The sequence below is a fragment of the Denticeps clupeoides genome, chromosome 12 (genome assembly GCF_900700375.1).
Source record: "Denticeps clupeoides chromosome 12, fDenClu1.1, whole genome shotgun sequence".
Taxonomy (NCBI): Eukaryota; Metazoa; Chordata; class Actinopteri; order Clupeiformes; family Denticipitidae; genus Denticeps; species Denticeps clupeoides.
Genome location: NC_041718.1, coordinates 4492239 through 4513115, shown reverse-complemented (window position 1 = coordinate 4513115; position 20877 = coordinate 4492239). Strand labels below are relative to the sequence as shown.

The 20877-nt window shown below is 44.0% G+C and overlaps 4 protein-coding genes across 5 annotated transcripts; 2 read left to right on the top strand and 2 right to left on the bottom strand.

Moving 5' to 3' along the window:
• The first annotated feature begins 200 nt into the window (after positions 1-200).
• On the top strand, positions 201-4340 carry LOC114801163 (sorting nexin-5). 2 transcript variants are annotated; one of them, XM_028999160.1, is made up of 14 exons: positions 201-326; positions 509-604; positions 677-781; positions 1128-1200; positions 1515-1642; positions 1775-1858; positions 2123-2197; positions 2284-2314; positions 2423-2507; positions 2578-2617; positions 2921-3007; positions 3093-3182; positions 3578-3643; positions 4050-4340. In XM_028999160.1, the coding sequence occupies exons 1-14, from the start codon at positions 294-296 to the stop codon at positions 4191-4193; spliced, it is 1137 nt and encodes a 378-aa protein (XP_028854993.1). In that variant the 5' UTR covers positions 201-293; the 3' UTR covers positions 4194-4340. The 2 variants fall into 2 exon arrangements, with proteins under 2 accessions (XP_028854993.1, XP_028854994.1); XM_028999161.1 differs by having other exon boundaries at positions 269-326; positions 489-604.
• A 336-nt stretch (positions 4341-4676) lies between these two features.
• sumf1 (sulfatase modifying factor 1) lies at positions 4677-8506 on the bottom strand. Its single transcript, XM_028998049.1, has 9 exons — positions 8145-8506; positions 7311-7484; positions 7162-7236; positions 6601-6683; positions 6388-6510; positions 6190-6304; positions 5989-6102; positions 5791-5850; positions 4677-5117 (listed from the first exon to the last, which is right to left on the bottom strand). Exons 1-9 carry the CDS (start codon positions 8394-8396, stop codon positions 5010-5012), a joined length of 1104 nt encoding a protein of 367 aa, XP_028853882.1. The 5' UTR covers positions 8397-8506; the 3' UTR covers positions 4677-5009.
• A 6820-nt stretch (positions 8507-15326) lies between these two features.
• Positions 15327-16290, top strand: LOC114800552 (transcription factor HES-5-like). The gene is made up of 2 exons (XM_028998050.1): positions 15327-15420; positions 15526-16290. The coding sequence occupies exons 1-2, from the start codon at positions 15364-15366 to the stop codon at positions 15916-15918; spliced, it is 450 nt and encodes a 149-aa protein (XP_028853883.1). The 5' UTR covers positions 15327-15363; the 3' UTR covers positions 15919-16290.
• A 2439-nt stretch (positions 16291-18729) lies between these two features.
• Positions 18730-19620, bottom strand: LOC114801203 (transcription factor HES-5-like). The gene is made up of 2 exons (XM_028999225.1): positions 19542-19620; positions 18730-19448 (listed from the first exon to the last, which is right to left on the bottom strand). The coding sequence occupies exons 1-2, from the start codon at positions 19599-19601 to the stop codon at positions 19098-19100; spliced, it is 411 nt and encodes a 136-aa protein (XP_028855058.1). The 5' UTR covers positions 19602-19620; the 3' UTR covers positions 18730-19097.
• Between the last annotated feature and the right edge of the window lie 1257 nt (positions 19621-20877).

The following is a 20877-nucleotide window of genomic DNA, read 5'->3' as shown; positions in this document are numbered from 1 at the left end:
ATATATAAAAATAAATTTCAGCGGCAATTTCTACACAAGCCACAAGATTTCAGTGAGTTTGAACTGCACGTCATCATCTTTCAAGACTTTGCACCCTCTTGGTGTTACTTAGTAACAAGATTTACTTTATAACCCCGAAACACACATTTATAAGCCTGCACTGACCTTTGACCCATTGGGGGAAAAAACTCTTGTCAGCACGAAAAGCTCATTGCAGTGCACCGTTTTTGGAATATTTCAAGAGCGCATGAGTGCTTGGAGGATTTGGACGGATTAAAAACAGACACAACTAAATGAATAGAAGTGGGAAGACAGCAGACACCATGGTAAGAGTTCAGGGAAGTACTCACGTGACATGGCAAAAAAGGATGAAATAATGTAATCAAAACCTTGATGCATAGGGAAGTTGACATATCTGATATATTAAGTTGATTTGTTTGTTTTTTTTGGGGGGGGGTGATCATTTTATTCTCCTATCCTGTGAAGAGATCTGTTTTAATGATTTTAGGAAGGTTCAGGGTTGACTATCAGTGCCAGCAGCATCAAGGTTAACGAGGCCACTTTGGATGAAGATACACTCGTCTTCAGCATCACCTCTCAGAAGGTCAGTCACCTAAATACTCTGGTTGACGCTCGGCACCGCAAACGTTGCGGCTGATGTCTGTTTCTGTGTCAGCTGAGCAATGGCATGGGTGTCTGCGTTTGCCGGACGTATGAAGATTTCGAATGGCTGCAGCAGAGTCTGTTCGCTCCCGATGAGCCTGACCTGCATGGTGTCATTGTGAGTAGCCATCACTTCCCCCTTCTAACCTCTCTAAAGGCCTGAATATACTTAGCTTTGTGATGTGTGCATGGTTGCTGCTGCAGAATTATTGGTAAATCCAACAGGGGCCAGGTTGTTGCTGGCAGGCTGGCATTCTCTCCCAAATGGTTCATGTCATTAAAATGCAAAGTGTGTGTTTTAAAATGCATCCAACCAGCCTGAATGACGGAAAACATGCTATGCAAGAGCAGGTTTCACCTGTAGCTTTCTGCTATTTCTGCTAACTGACATGCATATTTAATACATGCATATAATACTGTAACATGAAGTCTATATAACTCTGATTTGTATTTTTATGCCCTAGTTTCCTCCTCTTCCAGCAAAGCTTATTATGTCTCCTCAGTCTCAGATAAACAACAAAACACTGAAACAATTAGGTAAGAATTCTGATTGTCCATGCATTGAGACAAATATGCTGTTCATAAAGAGTTCATAAAATCTCCCTGAAAATGCATAATTTAACCTTTAACAAAACATTTACAACAGTAAAAGTATATTTTGATCAAAGATTTTATGCAAAATTTGTAAGATGCAATGATGTGACTGTAAACTCTTCATGGGCTGAAGCTTAATGAGAGAAGACGACTTCCTTCTCAGAAAAGGCTGTTATTTCGGGTGTCCTTTAAGATCATAAGGTCTAGCAGTCCAAATTAATTCAACAGCTTTGTGCTATAACTCATGCAATCAAAAGGTTTTCTAGCCCTGGGAGACTGCTGTCGGACGTACTGTGAAGCTCTGGAGCTTTATCTTCAGCAAGTGGCGCTGCACCCCATTCTCAGCAAAAACAAGGCACTAGAAACCCTTCTTACAAACACAGAGGTACTTATTGATCTGGAAAATGAAAGAGATGCATGAGTAAGAGTCACATAAATAAACGTGTACTTTAGTGCATAACCTCTTCCTAAACACATCCTTAATGTAATTAGACACTTCTGCCACTGGTGTTTTCAGTCCCCAGGCAAACAGCGGGCAAAGAAGGGAATCTTCAACCGGCTCAGTCAGGTTATGGAAGAGAAGAGGAAAGAGAGTCATAAGGTAGTCACGGTGGAACAGACTAGCAAAGAGGCCTATGGAACAAAAAACGGAGGCCTATGTAACAAACATGCACAAAACATGTGCATGAAAATGCATGTAAAACATATTTATATTTAAAACTTCCATATTAGAGCAGCTAATTTTCCATACGTTCAATGAACAGTATGTGACAATTTTGGTGCTTTGTATTTTAAATATACAAAATACAACACATCACCTCTAAAGATCAAGTCTTTATCCATGTGCTTGTCTTTTCTTCCCCAGGATGTAGACGATTTTTTTCAGAATGAAAGAGACAATAACTCAAATATGACAGCGCTGACCAAAGTGACCACTGAGGTACATGCCGTAATTTCAAATCAGTTCTATTGCCCAGTTGTACTGTGTTTGCTCTCATATTTGAGCTCTGTATACGTTTCTTGCAGCGGTTTCTTGATGTCGTGCTGGCAGAACAAAGTATGTAACTGTCTTAGTGGCTATACAACATGAGTACAGAATGAGTACATTACTGTTTATTTCACTTAGTGTGTGTGTGTGTGTGTGTGTGTGTGTGTATATCAACAGGGTTGTCTGTTGCCAGCAAGCATTTGTCCTCTTCTATTCAACTTTGGGTGAACCAAGAGGATTCGGCTAATGCAGCGTTTTCCAAGTGAGTGGAACATGAAGGTGCGTTACCTAGAACATGTATGACATTCCTGACAACTTCACTGTCTTTTCAGGATCTGCCTAAAGACATCTAAAGTCTTTGAAACCATCAAGGTAAGAGTTTTGCTTATAATGACAATGACGAAAAGCTTCATACTCTGATTAGTAATGTGCATAAGAGCCTCAAATAAGGCTGGAAAACTGGTATTGTCTTACAACTGGGGTCTAGACAAAAAGTGACAAAAAATGATGGTCTAAGCCTTTTAGCAGTGTTGCCAGATTGGTAGAAATGATCGATTATTTATTTTATTTTTTTACCTGAATGAAGATTTGTCCTACAGAAAGCTGTCTTCTCAGAAATGAGTCTTACTTAGGTCAATACATGACATTTTGCTTTTATCGGTGTTGTGTTTTCAGAGAAATTTTGAGAAAACAGCTGAAAATAATATTTCCACACTGGGTTTGGGACTGGACTTGCAATCTCGTTACCAAGAAGCAGAGAAGGTTCAAGTTTTTTTGTATTTATCTGAATCTTTTGCTGCAATCAGCAGTTTAATTTTATTTGCAATGACCTCTGTATATGGTAAAGGAGATGCTCTTCAGGAGAACATGCAAGCTAGTGGAGCTGGAGGCAGCCAACAAGAACACGGAAAGAGCGAAAGCCAACAAGAAAGGCATTGTGAGTTGACCACACCAAAGTAGCAACACTAGACAGCATCTTCAGGCTTTAAATGAAGGTTTACTTGGACTACAGTGTTACAGAGTGCTCTTGAACGTGTTCTTTTCCAGTTGGAGGAATCTACCAGAGGAAATGAGGTTTAATTTGAGTTAATAAAATTTTAAATATGACAGAATTGGATGCACAAGGTGGGCCTACCATATTGTTATAGATGTCCAGGATAGTTACAGATTATCTGGTTGTACGGATGGAACGTAAATATGCTGTGTCTCTTAGGGTGTAAGAATGTTTTTTCTGAATGGAACCAAGGCTACAGTTATTGAATTAAAATGTAGTTACAATGTGTGTTTTCTATGTTTCTAATGTACCTAGTTTTGTTTTTGGTCTCTTTGAAGATGGAGGAGGTCAGAAATGTTCTTGAAAAGCAGTTTGATGGCATGTCCTCCATGGCAAGACAAGAGGTGAGATTAATTTACCACCTACACAACTGTATAACAGATCAGAGTCATTTAGAAATGGCCTTCCTTCTGATAGAAAACTATTATTTTGTCCATTAAAAAGCACCAGTCCAGACACTGATCGTGTTGTAAATTACTCTGGTGGCTGGAAAACTCTGTTAATGATGGAATATCTGCATGTAGAGTAGAATTCTATCTGCAACAATTTTGATCTTATTAAACTATTATACTAATAGTTTAATAATTCAGAAAGCAATTTAAAATGTATACGTGTGTGTAAGAGCCCAACGTAATCTAGGTGTGAGGCCACGTCGCCAACCGTGCAGAACAACTTTGTTGTTCTTTCTATTCCAACTCCATTCAAGTCAAGTATGGTAAAACCTTTCCTTTCACTCTGGTTTGGCTTCAGGTCGGGCGCTTCCATCAGTCCAGAGTTGCTCTGTTGCGGACTGCCCTGGTCAGCTGGTGTGAGCAGCAACTGAACACTGCTACAGAAATCGCTGCACTTTACTCAGAGCATCTTGAAGCCTGCCAGAAGCTGCCAGAAGAATGATGAAAAGAACACACACATGAAAAGTCCACAAAAGTCTACACATGAAAAGAGTCTACAACCCTGAATCAGGCCATGGATATTCATTAAAACCCTCATGCACAATTATCATAAACACTAATAATCAACACACGCTGTCTATGTTTGAACCTGCAGGCTTTTTGAAAAATGTACTTCTCTTGATATTGTTTGCAATAAGGCTTGATCATAAAAATGAGTTGAACACAAGATGGATTTTACCTTCTCAGTTGTCATGTCGTTTTTGTTATAATATGGACAGAATAGTCACATCAATCCATTTGAGGGGACATACATGTTTGAAGAGAGATGTATAATGTGATTAAAGGGAAGTACGTCAACATATTTTCTATGAGGATAGAAGATCAGTAATAAATCAATGAGGCTAAAGGGTTAATTGTGGAGTCCACAATAGTAAATATAAGCAGAAGAAAACAATATTGTTTAAGAATATTCTCACAGAAATGCTTTTGTCAGTTAATAGTTCTTTTATTATTATTTCTTCATAAAATAACATTCAAGTATCAAATAACAAAATGTCTTTTTTTTTGTAAAAATTTCATTTAAAACTCATTTAATTTTTACAACAGCAAAGTTAGAGAAGGTCTCTGAAGATGTTCCGCATAATGGAACATGTTGTTCAGTTTATTTCCCTCATCCTTATTCGCTCCGTTCACAGCAGGCTTCAGCGTGTGCGTCCTAAAACGTCACAGACACAAGCTGAAGCAGACTCACACCGATCTTCCGAATGGAGTCTTGTAAATAGCAGAAAAGTCTGATTTTGTTGGGAAATACTGCAGGTTACACCCTGAGCTCAGGGTCTGCGGCACAGCGGAAACCCAGGTTCGAAGCCGAGCTGTCCGGCGTGTTCTGACTGCGAGCAGCGCATCTGTACCTGTAACAATATGACTAAAACAAGAAAAGGCGGAGAGATAGAAAGAGAGGGAAACAAAGAGACAGCGAGGCAGAGAAAGAAGGAGAAGTCAGAAGGACAGATACACCAGAATAAATCTTTAACCGTTTACAAGTAGATGGATCAACCGCAGCGCACACAAACCACGAGAAAATCTCGCGCTGGACAGCAGCAATCACGTCAGAAAAGGACCCAATAAAACGGTGTTATTTTTAACACAATATGTTTCAAGCAATTTTCCTAAAGAGGCATGTTTGATGGATCTGGTTTTTCAGAGTCGCCTCTTTTTACATCCAAGTCCTTCAGGACCGTTGGAAACCATTTTCATAGTCGTGCGTCTTCAGTTTTGTTATATAACGTAGAAAATGCAAGACCCATACATGAGAAGGTACATCCGAATTTTGACTGTCATTGTGATACGCTGCAGCACAGCACAGGGTGACCAGGAAATGTGTCCTCTGCTTTTAACCATCACCCTTGGTGAGCAGTGGGCAGCCATGACAGGTGCCCGGGGAGTGTGTGGGGACGGTGCCTTGATCAGTGGCACTTCAGCGGACCGGGATTCGAACCGGCAACCTTCCAAGATTATGGGTCCGTTTCCTTGCCCGCTAGTCAATAGAAAATATGATGAAAATGATAAGGCATGGAAAAATGGAAGCAGACAGATACCTTGTGGCACATGTAGGAGCCTCCCTTCTTCACTCTGTCTGTTCCAGACTTTGGCCCCCTCTGCAGAATGACATGAAAATAAGAGTATCATGGTGGGCAACAAGTGCAATTCAAATTAATATTTCATTAAAAAACATAATCACTGCTTGCCACAGGAAACATAAAAGCACGTGAACCGCCAGGAGTGTGTGTGCTCACCGGATTGCGTGCCTCCTGTGGTGTGTGATGTATATTCCACCAATCTGCTGTCCATTCCCAGGCATTTCCCACTATGTCATACAGACCGAATCCATTCGCAGGAAATGACATCACCTGCGAAAAGAAAGAAGGCTGATTGTCCTAAAACAAAGATAAACACTGACAGTGATCCATCCATCTTATGGCCCCCCCCCCTCTCACCGGGGACGTGGTGATGTAACCGTCCTCTGCGGTGTTGTGCGAAGGGAACTCTCCCTGCCACAGGTTAGCATAATGCTGTCCTTTGGGGAGCAGTTTGTTCCCCCAGGGATACAGTCTGCAATCACAACCCTGTCATAAGACTTAATGCACAGAAAGATACTAACAAAACACATGTTTGGAGACAAAACACACACACACCTGTCCTGTAACCCTCCTCTGCAGGCATATTCCCACTCCGCCTCTGTAGGTAATCTACGCTGGGCCCATTTGCAATAGGCCTGGGCGTCGTTCCAAGACACATGAAGAACAGGATGATCCAATCTACAAACAGGGTTTATGTTTATCTCACACAATTTTATTCATCAAGTATTACGATTGATGCTTTGGGTACGAAGGTCGTTTATGTTAAACCTCTGAAGAATGGAGGAACCTGGCCCTTCGGGATGTTTCCAGTTAGCTCCTTTCACTGGCAACCACCAGGGGGCGGCAGCGACCTAGACGCAGTACAAATTGGGCCGTGCGTTTACATTTACAGCTTTTATCAGACGCCCTTATCCAAAGCGACTTACAATCAGTAGTTACAGGGACAGTCCCCCCCCTGGAGACACTCAGGGTCTTGCTCAGGGACACAATGGTAGTAAGTGGGATTTGAACCTGGGTCTTCTGGTTCATAGGCGAGTGTGTTACCCACTAGGTTACTACCACCCCGTACACACTCAGCAAATATTTAAGTCCAGAAATAACTATTATCAGCGGCACATCTACTGATCACAATCATGTTAATGCATTACATGTGCCGTCTGCCTCCATGTTTAAACTAAACAAATATGTAATAATTCCACAGTTCCATGCACATTATGCAGGTGCTAGTATTAAACGGCACCATGTTTTATCTGCCTGAAGGTTAATATGTTGTAAGAAATAAAATCAATTGAAAGAAATGACAATTAATACCACAGAGTTTTCTCTCACCATTTGTGATATTGTGCTCTTAACTTCTTTATTCAGCATTTCCTCAAACACAAAAGAGTCTCCAAAACGTTCTGCCTTCACAGAAGAGAAAAAGTCAGCTTGCAAGCACGTTCAACATGTTAAAGGAGGGAACGGGTAAAATGCGTTACCTCAGTAATGTAGCCAGTTTGGGTGACAAATTGCTGGAACTGCTTATTGGTGACTTCGTGTTGCTCCATGTTAAAAGAGTCAACCCACACCTTTCTCTGGGGGCCTTCTCCATCCTGTGGGATGGCTGGTTCATCCGTTCCCATCAGGAACCAGTTGGACTGAATCAGAACCATCTAAACAGAATCAAACACACAGAAATCTCAGGGACCAATTTACAAAGACAAACCCTCAACAGTTCAACAGGCGAGTCTATCGTCCCTTCTTTTGTGTTGATACTTCTGCTGTGTATGTAAATGGCTAGAAAATGAAGACACAAGTGTGGCCCACTGGTGGTGTCCCACTGAAATGAAGTTCACAGTCAGCCTGTCAGAAAACGTTTCTGTTAAAATGTGTGAGTGTGTGTGTGTGTGAGAGAATAGATGTGTATGGGTATGTGTGATGGAGTGTGGGTGTGTATGTGTCTGTGTGTAGATGTAGGAGCGTGAGTGTGTGTAGGTGTAGTCCTCTGCATTTAACCCATAACCCTGAGTAAGTAGTGGGCAGCCGTGACAGGGACGGTGCTTTGCTCAGTGGCACCTCAGTGGCACCTTGGCAGATCGGGATTCAAACCGGCAACCTTCTGATTACGGGGCAACTTCCTAAACCGCTAGGCCACCACTGCCCCTGTAGGAGTGTGAGTGTGTAGGAGTGTGTGTGTATGTGTAAGAATGGGTGGGTGGGTGTAGGCGTATGTGTGGGAGTGGGTGTGTCTGTCTGTAACGCAGGGAGTGGGACGGACTGGCCAGCGTAAGTTAGTCCAGCATCCTGCACCATGTCCTTCAGGAACTATGTACCTTACTGCGGAGGTCCATCTCCTGTGCGGCTGCTTCCTCGTTTGCATCTTTGGAGTATTTATCGGCGGGATGCTCGGAATTCCCTGCCAGGTCTCCTTCTCCTTCGTTACCCGCACCGGCCCTGTTCGCTGCGCCGCAGCCGCAGCCGGTTGGAGCTGCGCCGCCCGTCCCTGCCTGCGTCTCCGGACCGAGTTCCGGCCGCGCGGACCAAACCCAACACAAATACACACAAAACACGGCGCGCAGCAACATTACTCGACCCTCCGAACCCCGCTCAGGATGTGCTAATCATGCTAACGATGCGAAGTCGGGGCAGGTCACATGACGTCGGGGAAGGGGCGTGTTTAGAGTCACGTGGTCGCTAGTTATCGAACGGAAAAAACCCTTTTACTCTTCACAATATGCCTGGGGATGTTCTTATTACTTGAAATACGTTAAAATGTTCTTTTTTTATATTTATATATTTGTGTGCGGTGTCGGAGCGAATGAACATGTGGTTTCACAGATCCTTATGTCATTATGTACAGTAGAGGCCAAAAGTTTGGACACACCTTCTCATTCAATGTGTTTTCTTTATTTTCATGACCATTTACGTTGGTAGATTTTCACTGAAGGCATCAAAACTATGAATGAACATATGTGGAGTTATGTACTTATCAAAAAGTGGAGACCTGGTCTCCACAGTCACCGGACCTGAACACAATCGAGATGGTTTGGGGTGAGCTGGACCGCAGAGTGAAGGCAAAGGGGCCAACAAGTGCTGAACACCTCTGGGAACTCCTTCAAGACTGTTGGAAAACCATTTCAGGTGACGACCTCTTGAAGCTCATCGAGAGAATGCCAAGAGTGTGCAAAGCAGTAATCAGAGCGGCTATTTTGAAGAAACTAGAATATAAAACATGTTTTCAGTTATTTCACCTTTTTTTGTTAAGTACATAACCCCACATGTGTTCATTCATAGTTTTGATGCCTTCAGTGAGAATCTACCAACGTAAATGGTCATGAAAATAAAGAAAACACATTGAATGAGAAGGTGTGTCCAAACTTTTGACCTTTACTGTACATACTGTGCACTTAGGAAGTATGCTTTAGCCTTGGTTTACACAGTATTTAAAGCGTAACAGTGATCACCTTGAGTACTTAAACCGTACGCAAATGTAAATTGCTGGTTGTTGGATTGTAATGATACAAAATACACTGTATTGTGAACGTTAATGTACGCGTTTTAACTAAATCAGTATCCCATGCCTTTATCACAGCAGGTTCACGCATCCTTTCCAGCTGCTCTCGTCCAAACCATTCTGGCCCCTTTTCAAGCATGCAGCGTGAATGTCATCGTACGAAACACGCACAACCAATAAAAACAGAAATCTGGCCAGTTTTAACTTTTAAGCAAGGCCCCCAAACACAGAAAAAGCACTGAAAAGCTGAAGTCAAACCAGTAAACCAGTTTGTTTTGAGCAGGTGAGTCAAGAAAATATCAATATGATACAAGGCACGATGAGGCTGTAATGCAGCAACCGCAGACACACTTTCGTGTCGTATATGTTACAATCTAGCACTGATCTCTGCTTATGTAATGTCTATACTCGTGATTTGTGCCAAATCCACACACACTAAAATTACATTTACATTTAAGGCATTAAGACGTCTTTATCCAGAGCGACTTACAACGTGCTTCCATGTTACAATCAATGAAGTGATCAATTCTGGTTCACTAGGACCCCAACTATGAATACAATCTTTTTATTCGATATATTGTAGTTTCTATGCATAAGACAAGAAGAAGGTTACAAGTTAATCTAAATATTCTCTAAAGAGGAAGGTCTTGAGCTGCCGTGTGAAGGTGCTCAGTGACTGAGCTGTTCTGACCTCAAGGGGAAGTTCATTCCACCACCGAGGGGCCAAGACGGAGAAGAGTCTAGATGGAGGGACCAGGCGAGCAGTACTGGAGGCTCGGAGTAAACGAGGTGCAGTGTGAGGTGTAATAAGGGCTGTGAGGTAGGATGGTGCTGCTCCATGTTTGGCTTTGTAGGCCAGCATAATTGGTGGTATAGTGGGGAGCATAGCTGCTTCCCAAGCAGTTGACCCGGGTTCGATTCCCGGCCAGTGCAAACGCCCTTTAGGGGTCGGTGGCCAGCGGGTAAGGAAATTGACCTGTAATCATAAGTTCGACGCCCCGCTTTCCCCCCGAGCGTCCAGCAGGCGGCGCTGTGCCGCGGCGCTTCACCAGAAGGGGGCGCGACGCGCTCGTCGCCGAGAAGAACCGCGGCGTTCCCCGCGCCAGGCTCGGTTCTCGGTTCAGGTGGTGGCATTTCAGCTGGGCTTTCAGAAGGACTTTCAGTTGCTCGATGCAGGTGTTCATGCGGTCCCTTGTCCTGTTCCCCATAACTGGCTTCCTCAGCTTATTATTATTAACTATTTAATGACTTGTTTTTACTTACATTGGTTTTCTGTTTCGATGAGAGGGGCAGGTTATAAGAATTAGCAGATGCCATCGTGGAGAATAAATCTGGAAGCCCTGCACTCGGCGTGATGCTACTCCGTCTGTATTTATACCCTGGCTGCGCCTCTGCTGGCCAATCAGAAGCTCTCCCTCCGACCTTTAGTTGCCAGGTTGGTGGTTTTCATGTAACTCAAAAAGCTCTCAAAATGCCCCACCAGGAAAACACAAAAATACAAAGTACCTGGTGTGAAAGGGACTATGAAATAAGAGGAAGATACTGAAGTGATTATAATAAGACACATTTCAACAATAGCCAATTGCAAATTACCAACAAGAGTCCACAATTTTCTTTTTTTTTAGTAAAATATTCTATTGTAACCTCCCCACACACTATCTGTTCAAACACTACATAAAACACACACACACACGTATGTATATGATATCTGACATCCACATCTGCACTAGATACTGTGTACAGTAGTGTAAATTCGACCAGTTTTGTTGCTTCTTTAACCAGTCACCTTTTTTCTGCTGTGCTAATGTAACAGAAACTGTTTCCTAATAATCAATGAAGCTTTGAAAGCGAGAGATTTTTCTTCCATCATTAACGGACATTTGCAGTCATTTACAACTACAGTTTTCCCCCATCTATTTTTAATGGACTAAACAATGGTTTTCTATCCAAAAATAAGACGTTTCAAAATGACTCTTAAGTTTCAAACTTCAAGAATAGTCAGGAAGGTTCCATTAGGAAACAGATGTATTTGTGAATGAACATCACATGCTTTGGTGCAAATGAAAGGACAGGTGAAGACAACAGTGACAGCAAGGTCAGGGTTCACAGGTGGCTGTCACCGGCGATTGTTCCATCTTGACTGACTCTTACTCAGCTTTGCTTGTGTCATTGTCACCTCTGTAAGCTGGAAACTGTACCTGCAGCTCCTCCATGTCTGCAGGAATGGAGAAATGTCCAGCCTTTATACTACAAGGTGAAATTCAAGTGATCTTGTGATTACATTTTTCCGGATCTGAAATTTTGCTGGGATTTTAGTTTAAACAGACCTTGTGATAAAATTTCTTTTTATCTGATGTGATATTTTTCTCTTTTTTTCCCTTTCTATGTTAATATATTTCTATGTTCTATATTTCTATGTTTAGAATTTTAGAATTAGAATTTACTTCTACTTATTTATCCACACTAATTGTTTAAATATTTTACTCAATTCCTATCACTCACTCTGAGACCAACATGTTCCAGTGGTGACCAATGCTGTTGCATCTTTGTCTGCAACTCTTTCTGGGAAGTGCGTGGCCTGGAAATGTGGCTTAGACCTGGCAACCAGTGGGGCACGGTGACAGACAGGTGGGGAGCATGGCAAAGAGCCCCGCCGTGACCCGTTTTAGGACCTTCATTCAACCTATTCAGGTTGAAGAATGGCGGGAAAGAGCCCTGACAATGTATGAATGAAGTCTGCCAGATCATTAACAGAGGGGTCATTCCGGGCAGCCTGCGTTTCCCGCCTAAATCTTCAACGGGTGTTTTATTATTATTATTATTATGCTATTAATAGAGAAATGAAACAGACAAGCTCTCTTGTTAATATTGCTCCTCATAATACTATTGGTAAATTCATAAAAATGATTATGTTTGTCATACAGTATATCATTAATTTCTCTCTCTCTCTCTCTCTCTCTCTCTCTCAGTCTCTTTGTATGTGAGGCTGACGTGCAGCTCACGTATCTGCTTTGCAGGGGGCGCTACTAATGTGATGCTGACGACGGCACACTTCTTTTGTCCCGCCACTGAGCCGCTGCTGTGGGAAAGTTTGGGCCGCGCAGGCCCCAGGATCAGCCTTTCAAGACGTCGCCCGTCCCCAGGATCAGCCTTTCAAGGCGTCGCCCGTCCCCAGGATCAGCCTTTCAAGACGTCGCCCGTCACCTCAGAAGAGCAGCTGGCCGCAGCGCGCGGGAAATTCCTATCAATGGAACCCAAAGCAGGCTGGGGAAAAAAAAACTTTTATTATGCGCTATAATCTATTGTAGTGCGTAATGTACTTCTCTTCCCCAATTACCTGACCGTGGACACTGTCACATGTCATGTATTTATAAAAAATGTGTTACTATCTAATCATATTTAGTAGGAATTCAATCTGTGCAGGTTTCTTACTGATACATCTGGCATTTATACAGCACTGCCGAGCTGCTGTTCTTACACACTGTGCGCAAGATTGTCCAGCTCACTTTCATGCACTTATCTCTTCCAACGACGCTGCTTTATTTCCCCTTTATAATCTGAATGTGACTTGCAACTATTAGTCTTCTAACTAGTCTTCTGCACTTATGTTCAATTGTAACTGTTACACAACGCCATACTAAATCTGATCTAATTTACTTTGCATGTTCAGTGTAATGTCAAATTTTAATATTCAATGCACACAATGAAAACTATGAATGGCAGTGTGTTGACTGGGCATAAAACAAAAGGATTTCTCCATTTTCATTTGCTCACATACAGAAAGTAGCACACATGCACTTAATCGGAGTTTTAGTACATTAAACGGGATTGTTGCTGATTGTACTAGTTTTTGAATCAGCCAGATTGGATGTATTATCTCCACATTTGCAGGAGCTGTGGTGCACCATTTCCCACGTACTTTCCACCGTCCCGGCTTGTAAAGGGCACAATGAACTCCAAGCGGCTCTGCAAAACAGGCTTTGACTTTGCGAGAACCCCCCCCCCCAAGCCCAGTAGTCTCACACAGAGAGGCAGATGCTGGGCGCCGCACACAGTGTGAAGTGGCCCGGCGGCTCCAACGGCGCCGGACCTGGGAATGGCCTGACCTCCACTCAGATAGAACTCTCCCCCCTCAATGCGGCCCGGGCTCAATGGCATTCCCCCATCACACGATGTGCTGTTCACAAGGGGAGGTGTGTGTGCTGGGGGGGTGGTCCCTGAAAACCCACCCTGGGCGGGAAACCGCGCCATTGTGGCATACATTCCGCCTCGTTTGAACCCCGCTTTGAACGTTTTTTTTTTTTTAATCGTGAAATGTTCGAAAGACTCCTCACGCGGCGGACGGCGACGAGAACCCGCCTCTTCCGTCCGCGGCCTGTGTTTATTGCCGCCGTAGGCCGGTGATGTTATCTACCTGAGGCCGTTGGGAGGTGTGTGCCGCGGCTTTGTGGGAAGTTTTGTGTGCGCAAGCCGAGGTCCAGATGGTCCATTGAGGCCGCGGCATAATGAGCGGCGCTGGATGAGTGGCAGCAGGGTGGAGCCGCCGCTCAATGGGGCCGAAGTGTGGGAAAGAGGCGCAGGTCCGCGCTCTCACACATTCCTCGACGGAGAGGAGCTCTTTGGCGGCGGGCGAGGCACTCGGGCAGCTGGCTCCTGCGCACTATAGGGACTGCTGCTGGCATGCGCGAGCCTTATTATGCGAAGAGAATGTGCGTGCTGGAATGCGGCCGCCTCCAAAGACGCCTTTTTCTTCTTTTACTTTTACCGAGCGCCCACCGCCCACCCCAACTGTGGTGCTGATGAGGAATGAGCGTCTTCGAGGGACATGCGAGCGCAACAAAAAAGCAAAACAAAGGAACGCGAAGTGAGGGTTTCCCTCCAAAAACCTCTGGCAGCTGGTTTCATAGGAGGGCAATTTGCATGGACATTTGAATGGACATTAGTCCATTTATATATATAATGAATTATGATATATGAATTATGCTGAAAATATCCTTAAATGGCTCCTGTGGTTAGAAAGGAGGTAGGGTTCAGGAATAAAAGGTTACTATATAGTGTGTGGTGCAGCCCACCAGCTGCAGATGTTGGGGCACATGTGCACATAATGAAAATCGGGGGGCGGGGCGGGGTTATCTAGTGCGCGGCAGATTAGCAGGTGATATGAGAGCGATGTGGCGGGAACACACACGCGTCCCCGGAGCTGCCTCTGATCTCGGGCTAAGGTTCAAAGGGTGTGTGTGTGTGTGTGTGTGTGTGTGAAGGGGGCTAGAGGCTGGGTGGGTGGATGGTGAGGGGGGAGCCTATTGACTGGAAGACGTGTGAGCAGGATCCTGCCTGGGTTTCCCACACTATCCGTCCATTTATTACCCAGGACCCTCCAGGGGTGGGAGTGAGGTCTGAACAATGAAAGTGTGCCTTCCTCGAGGGGATGGGATAATTGTGCTTAATTGACATTCACAAAGAGAATGTTTGTGCGTGTGTGTGTGTGTGTGTGTGTGTTTGGACCTACCTGGAAATTTTTTTAAATAATAAAGAATTGATATAATGTTATATTATTTCAGATTTAATATACATTTGTCTAAAGGCTTATGTACAGATATTCTTGTATTTAACCATGTCAGAGTACACTGGGATTAAAAGACATTCATGTAAATACATGCAGCGCACGCTGCGTCTTATCTCGATGTCTGAATTGCCCCTAATAAGGAATCTCCACTGTCCACCTGCGCACACTTTATCAGATCCGGAGAAGGTTCCCAGGTAATAAAATTGTAACAACCTGCTTTTTTTTAAATTGCAAAATGACCATTCTCACTGTTTTGGGCCATAAGGCCAGATAAGCATGAAATAATTGATGCCTCTCCCATTGTTGTGGACACCTCACCCACTGGCCTGGGAGTGTGGGAAACTGAATCCCGGCCGAGGCTCATGGCTTTGTAATGCAAATGAGCTCCTATAAATAGGGCCGCCAGCCCCACGGTCTGCTCACAGCTCTCCTGCCTTCCTCTGAAAAGCAGACTCTCTCCAGAAGAACAAGAATGGCTCCCGCCTTCAGCGTCACCAACTCAAAGCTCTCCAACAAGGAGAAGCACAAAGTAAGTTCGACTTCTAATTTACTTGACTAGGAAATCTTTTGGATTTGTAGATCTGGGACATACTTTGAACAGGAAATTAATGAAACCTTCTTTTTATTGTAATAGTTGAGAAAGCCAGTTGTGGAGAAGATGCGCCGAGATCGCATCAACACCTGCATCGAGCAGCTCAAGACCATGCTGGAGAAAGAGTTCCACAAGCAAGACCCCAACACCAAGCTGGAGAAGGCCGACATCCTGGAGATGACGGTGGTCTTCCTGAAGCAGCAGCTGCAGTGCCAGATCTCGGGCCCCCGGCAGGCGCACAGCGACGGCTACTCTCACTGCTGGAGGGAGACGCTGCACTTCCTGTCAGCCAGCTCCAAGGCGGACACGGCGCTCCGGCACCTCGGCCACGTTGCCGGTGGCCAGCAGGCTGCCAGGGATTTCGTCCCCGAGCAGGACCAGGTGTCCCTGAAACCAGGCAGCGGCCTTCAGAAGCCCGTGTGGAGACCGTGGTAGAGATACTGACAGGAGCCTGATGTGAACCTGATGGATTTTATTGGTCCATCATGGTGTAGGAGATTTTTGTTTCCAATGTTTAATGTCATGTGTTCCGTTCGTAATGAACGTTAAAGGAACCTGTAGGATGAAATTTCTCTCAAAAAGAATCTAAGGATGGCTGTAATGCTTCATATTGAAGAATTTGTTCTAAAAGTTTTGCTTGTCTAAGTACAGTTTGTGCTTGAGCAGTTTGTCCCATTTGGGGCTTTATTGTCCATTTCATATTGAAACTGTTACAATGCAGTTCCTGTGTAAGAGCTGCATGACTAGTTCTCTGAACTGCCCTGTCTGCTTGAATATGTAGTTATTTTGACTACTTGTTGCTTTGATTGTGTCTTTTGTAAAGATTATAAATATGTCATTTAAGCACAGTGGTGCTCTGAACTGCGATCTAGACACTGTGTGTCTGTATGCGTTGCTTAATAAAGTGCAACAGAGATGAATATATATTTGTTGTGTGCCTCTATTTTTATTTCTTCCCTTTGACTCAAAAAATCGTAACGTATTAGAACACATGAGTTGGTCATTTCGACAACTGAGTGGTGGTCTAGCAAGTAAAGAAGTGGACTCATCATTGGAAGGTTGCTGGTTCAAAGCCGCCAAGGTGCCACTGAGCAAAGCACCGTCCCCACACACTGCTCCCCGGGCGCCTGTCATGGCTGCCCACTGCTCACCAAGGGTGACGGTTAAAAGCAGAGGACACGTTTCACCGCGTGCTGCGATGTTCCACAACCACTTCACTTTCACGTTTCTTATTACAGATTATTAGATACGCTATAAAAGTTCTTAATATTAAGAGTCTGTCAGTTTGAGAACAGAATTAATGCAAACGGGACGCTGAATATTACACAAGGAATTGTTGCACTCTGCGCCACTCCTTATCACCCTGACGTTAATGCTGAACATTACATTCAGATTCAGTATGGACTTTTTTTAATAAACGCATGTCTTGTGAACAGATGAAACTGTGTGATCTGTATCATTGTATTATTTTATGTATTGGCTGAGAGTTGCAGTCAAATGTAATATGTTGTAAAAACCGCTGACAGTAGTGCATTTATTTTAAGGAGAGGAACATTTGCCCACTGGAACAAGGTAAAGTGGTAATAAAGCGGGTTGTAAAATAGCCATTTATGGCACATGAGCCTGTTCCTTTCAAGCGCTGCCTTTATCTGATGGCATGGGTCTCCAGCTCTTGCCGATTTCCCACAGTCCTCGGCCAATCACAGGCCGACTCATAAAAACTGATAACATCAATGGCTTTGAGGTTGTGGCTAAGACCTTTCTGGCAGGGGGATGGGAGGAAGAGTGTGTCTAGAGTGTGTGCATGGTGGGAGCGGGGAAGGGTGGTGTTGCTGGTGAGTGCCTTCTACAGACATGCTGCAAGACTACAGGTCTCCCACAGCAATAAAATCATTATCTCACAGCCGCAGACTCATTCTGCAACACAGCAGTGTTAACACAGCAGCGCTACATGCTGAGGAAAATTCGCCAAGTGTGCCAAGAAGGAGTAAGATTATCTTGGTGAATGTATATTTACTTTCTATATTTACTATGTATTCATACACCTAAGTCAATAAGAATGTTGGTGGGGATGAATCTACATACATTTCCTACTTTATTCATTTTACTATTCAGTCCATTTTATATGTTTATAATCTTTTTTTTTTTGACACATGATCGTATTATTCCATGTTATCTTTTGAAAAGTATCCTGTTGATGAATAAGAATCATGCATCAGATATTTGTCCATTTTTAGTCTGAATTTGTCCAATGTAATGCTATTTTGAATGGAAATGTGTCTTGTGTAAAATATTCAGTATGTATGCAAATGAACTGCAATGGCTCCTTTTCCATTATTTAAAAAAAGACTAAGTTGCATCTTGTGTCCCTATGTTACTGGGCCTCATTAATAATTCTGCATTCCTGAATCAATTTGGATAACTACAAGGACAAGCAACCTTTTTTCCCAAGGGATAGATTAAAGAGGAACCAAATGAAGGGAAGGGTCAGAATTCACACCACCGTGCCTAATGGATAATTTAGTGCGGCACACTTCCTTTGTGAGCGCAATGAAAGGGGAGCCTGAGTCGGGAGTGTGGGAAATCCTGAGAGAGGCTGCCCCCACACATGTGACAGTCAACACAGCCCTTTATCCCGCCAGGCTCACCAGCTGTTTGATGAAACCAGACCTGACAGCGCGCAGGGACTATTATTTTGTGGGAATGGTGTCCAAACATGGTTTCTTTCGCGTTCTCTTTCTCACACCACACACACACGCACTCACACACACACACTCACACAGAAGAGACACTACCTGCAGCAATGATCTGTGATTTACTGTTTTTCAGCCCTTAATCACCGCATGAGTGCACAAAAAAACGTTTGTACTTAAATTAGGACCAAAGTTGCTTCAACTAAGCCTGTCAGATGCTGTCCTGCCCACTTCTGGTCTGTTCTGTCTACTGCACTTTATGTAGTCCTGCCAGCCGTTGTGTTACCTTGTTATTTTGGTGTAGTGCGCCGTGGCCCTGAAGGAAGGCCTCATTTGCATCTAGTCAAATTGTTTATGTAAATGTAAATATTATATTGCTTGGGTAAATATTATTATTATTATTAACACTATCAGTAAACAAACACTGATGATTTTCACAAAAGGAATATAATATTGCATTTTAAAGGACAGCTATTTCATTTTGTAAAGTGTATAAAATGTCATTGCGCTTTAATGGCTTGATAAGCAGTGTGACAAAATGAAAGAACTTGTGTAAAAAAATAATCATTTTATTTTAAAATGGCACTTGGTTGCCTTTATAACATGGCAATTGACGTTACAATGACAAATTGTTTGAAACATCATCCTTTACAAAAGGAAACTTTTATCTGCGTTGAGATAAAACATCATACAAATAATTTCAGGTAAGTACTGCACATTGCGTAAGTCTAGTCAACTCCCTGGGAGTCAAGCTTCAACAGATCATCCAGGTAGCACAAGATTCTGAGAATTCAGAAATTAAACAGTAGTAAGTTCTTCCATAAAAAATGAAAGACGATTCATTTGGAAACACAAAGTTCCTACTGCGTGATGGGTACGCGTCCATCATGTTAACAACAGTGTCCAGCAAGCGGCCCCAGTCTACCAGGGTCTCCACACAGGCTTCTGCAGCCCTTGCTTCACGGGCAGCTGGCTCTGTTTGGCTGGAGACGGCGGGAAGGCGTCTCTGGAGGCGGTCTGGACGGAGCGGCGGTGTTGGAGCGAGGACTCTGCAGAAAGGGGACTCCTCCAGCTCTGAGAGGAGCCGCCACCGGGGAGCTGGGACTGCAGCTGCTGCTTCAGGTAAATGACCGTCATCTCCAGGATGTCGGCCTTCTCCAGCTTGGTGTTGGGGTCTTGCTTGTGGAACTCTTTCTCCAGCATGGTCTTGAGCTGCTCGATGCAGGTGTTGATGCGATCTCGGCGCATCTTCTCCACAACTGGCTTTCTCAACTATTGAAGGAAAAGGAACGTTGCATTAGTTTTGTACTCCGGATTCAAATAGCAAAAACGCACATTTTCGCCTCATTTACTAATATAACTTACTTTGTGAATGTCCTTGGAGATGTTCGAGCTGGCAAAGTCTGCGGTGAAGGTAGGAGCCATTGCTGAAGAGTCTGCTTCTCTGAGGAAGGCAGGAGAGCTGTGATCTGGCTGAGGGTCCCGCTCCCCTATTTATAGGAGCTCGTTTGCATTACAAAGCCGGGAGCCCCGTCCAGGATTCGGTCTCCCACACTGCCAGGCCAGCGGGTGAGGTGCCTACAGTCAAATAAAGAAGGAAATCCGAACGTTCCATGTCAAGATCAACAAGGCAGCGAAGATATTTCAATAAAGACAGTTTGAAAGCAGTTACGGTGTGAAGCTCTGGTCCAGGCTGCCCGACATTATAATGCCTGTTTTCATATAACTGCAACTATAGCAACACATTTCGATTCTGCATTGTTTCTAAATTCAGATTTTATTTATTTATGTGGATAGGTAGAAAAATCCTGGACATGTGTCACCATGTGTCACCACGTTATATAATATGCATAATTAGCACAAAACGAGGATGGTTGATGAAGGAAAGGAAAGTTCATTTTTCTTGGACATTAACACCTGAAGGCGCCCGGTCTTGTTCCAGCGCTTACACACGCGTTCGATCCCACCCGTGGGGCGGCACGTGGAAACGCGCCGGGCCTTTCATCTCCGAACAGACGCCCCGGCCCACGTTTCCCGCCACGGTTTACAGCGCCGCGACATCAAAGGCTTCCTGAAGCGTGGGCGCGCCACGTTAGCACCTCGCGGGGACGCGCCCGGGCCGTCGGGGACACTCGTGCGGCCCGTGCCGGAGGAGGCGGGCGGCCGAGTTTATGGCGCCGCGGGTGTTGGGCTGTAAAATCAGACGGAGATCCGAACAGAACAGTGTGCCGAGTCGAAAGGAAGTTCACGTTACTGATGTGCACGGTGTTGTTAATCCGCCACAATAGCAAAATTGTTGATATATTTTGCCTTATAACATTATTCCGTCATAGACAACAGTTCAACAGGCCAAATTGATTTTACCGATTTTATTTTAAATTTTGAATCAGCATTGAAATGGCGCTGTAATGTTCGGATCATTTTTAGGATCCGGTTCCCTCTGAGTCACTCACTAAACTGATCCGGGTGAGTGAGTCACTTGAGTCAGTATTGGCAAATCGGCAGCTGTGAGTCAACTGAAGTGTTTGAATCGTTTTTTAAGGGAAGATAAAACGTCTTGTGATGAGAACGAATCACTTTCAACGCCGTAAAATTGGTTTATTATCTGGGTTAAAGGTGTGGGTCCGGTCAAACGACCACGACAACCTGGCCTAGCCACCCACTCACACAAGTTAGAGAGACAAATGACCAAGACAGTCAA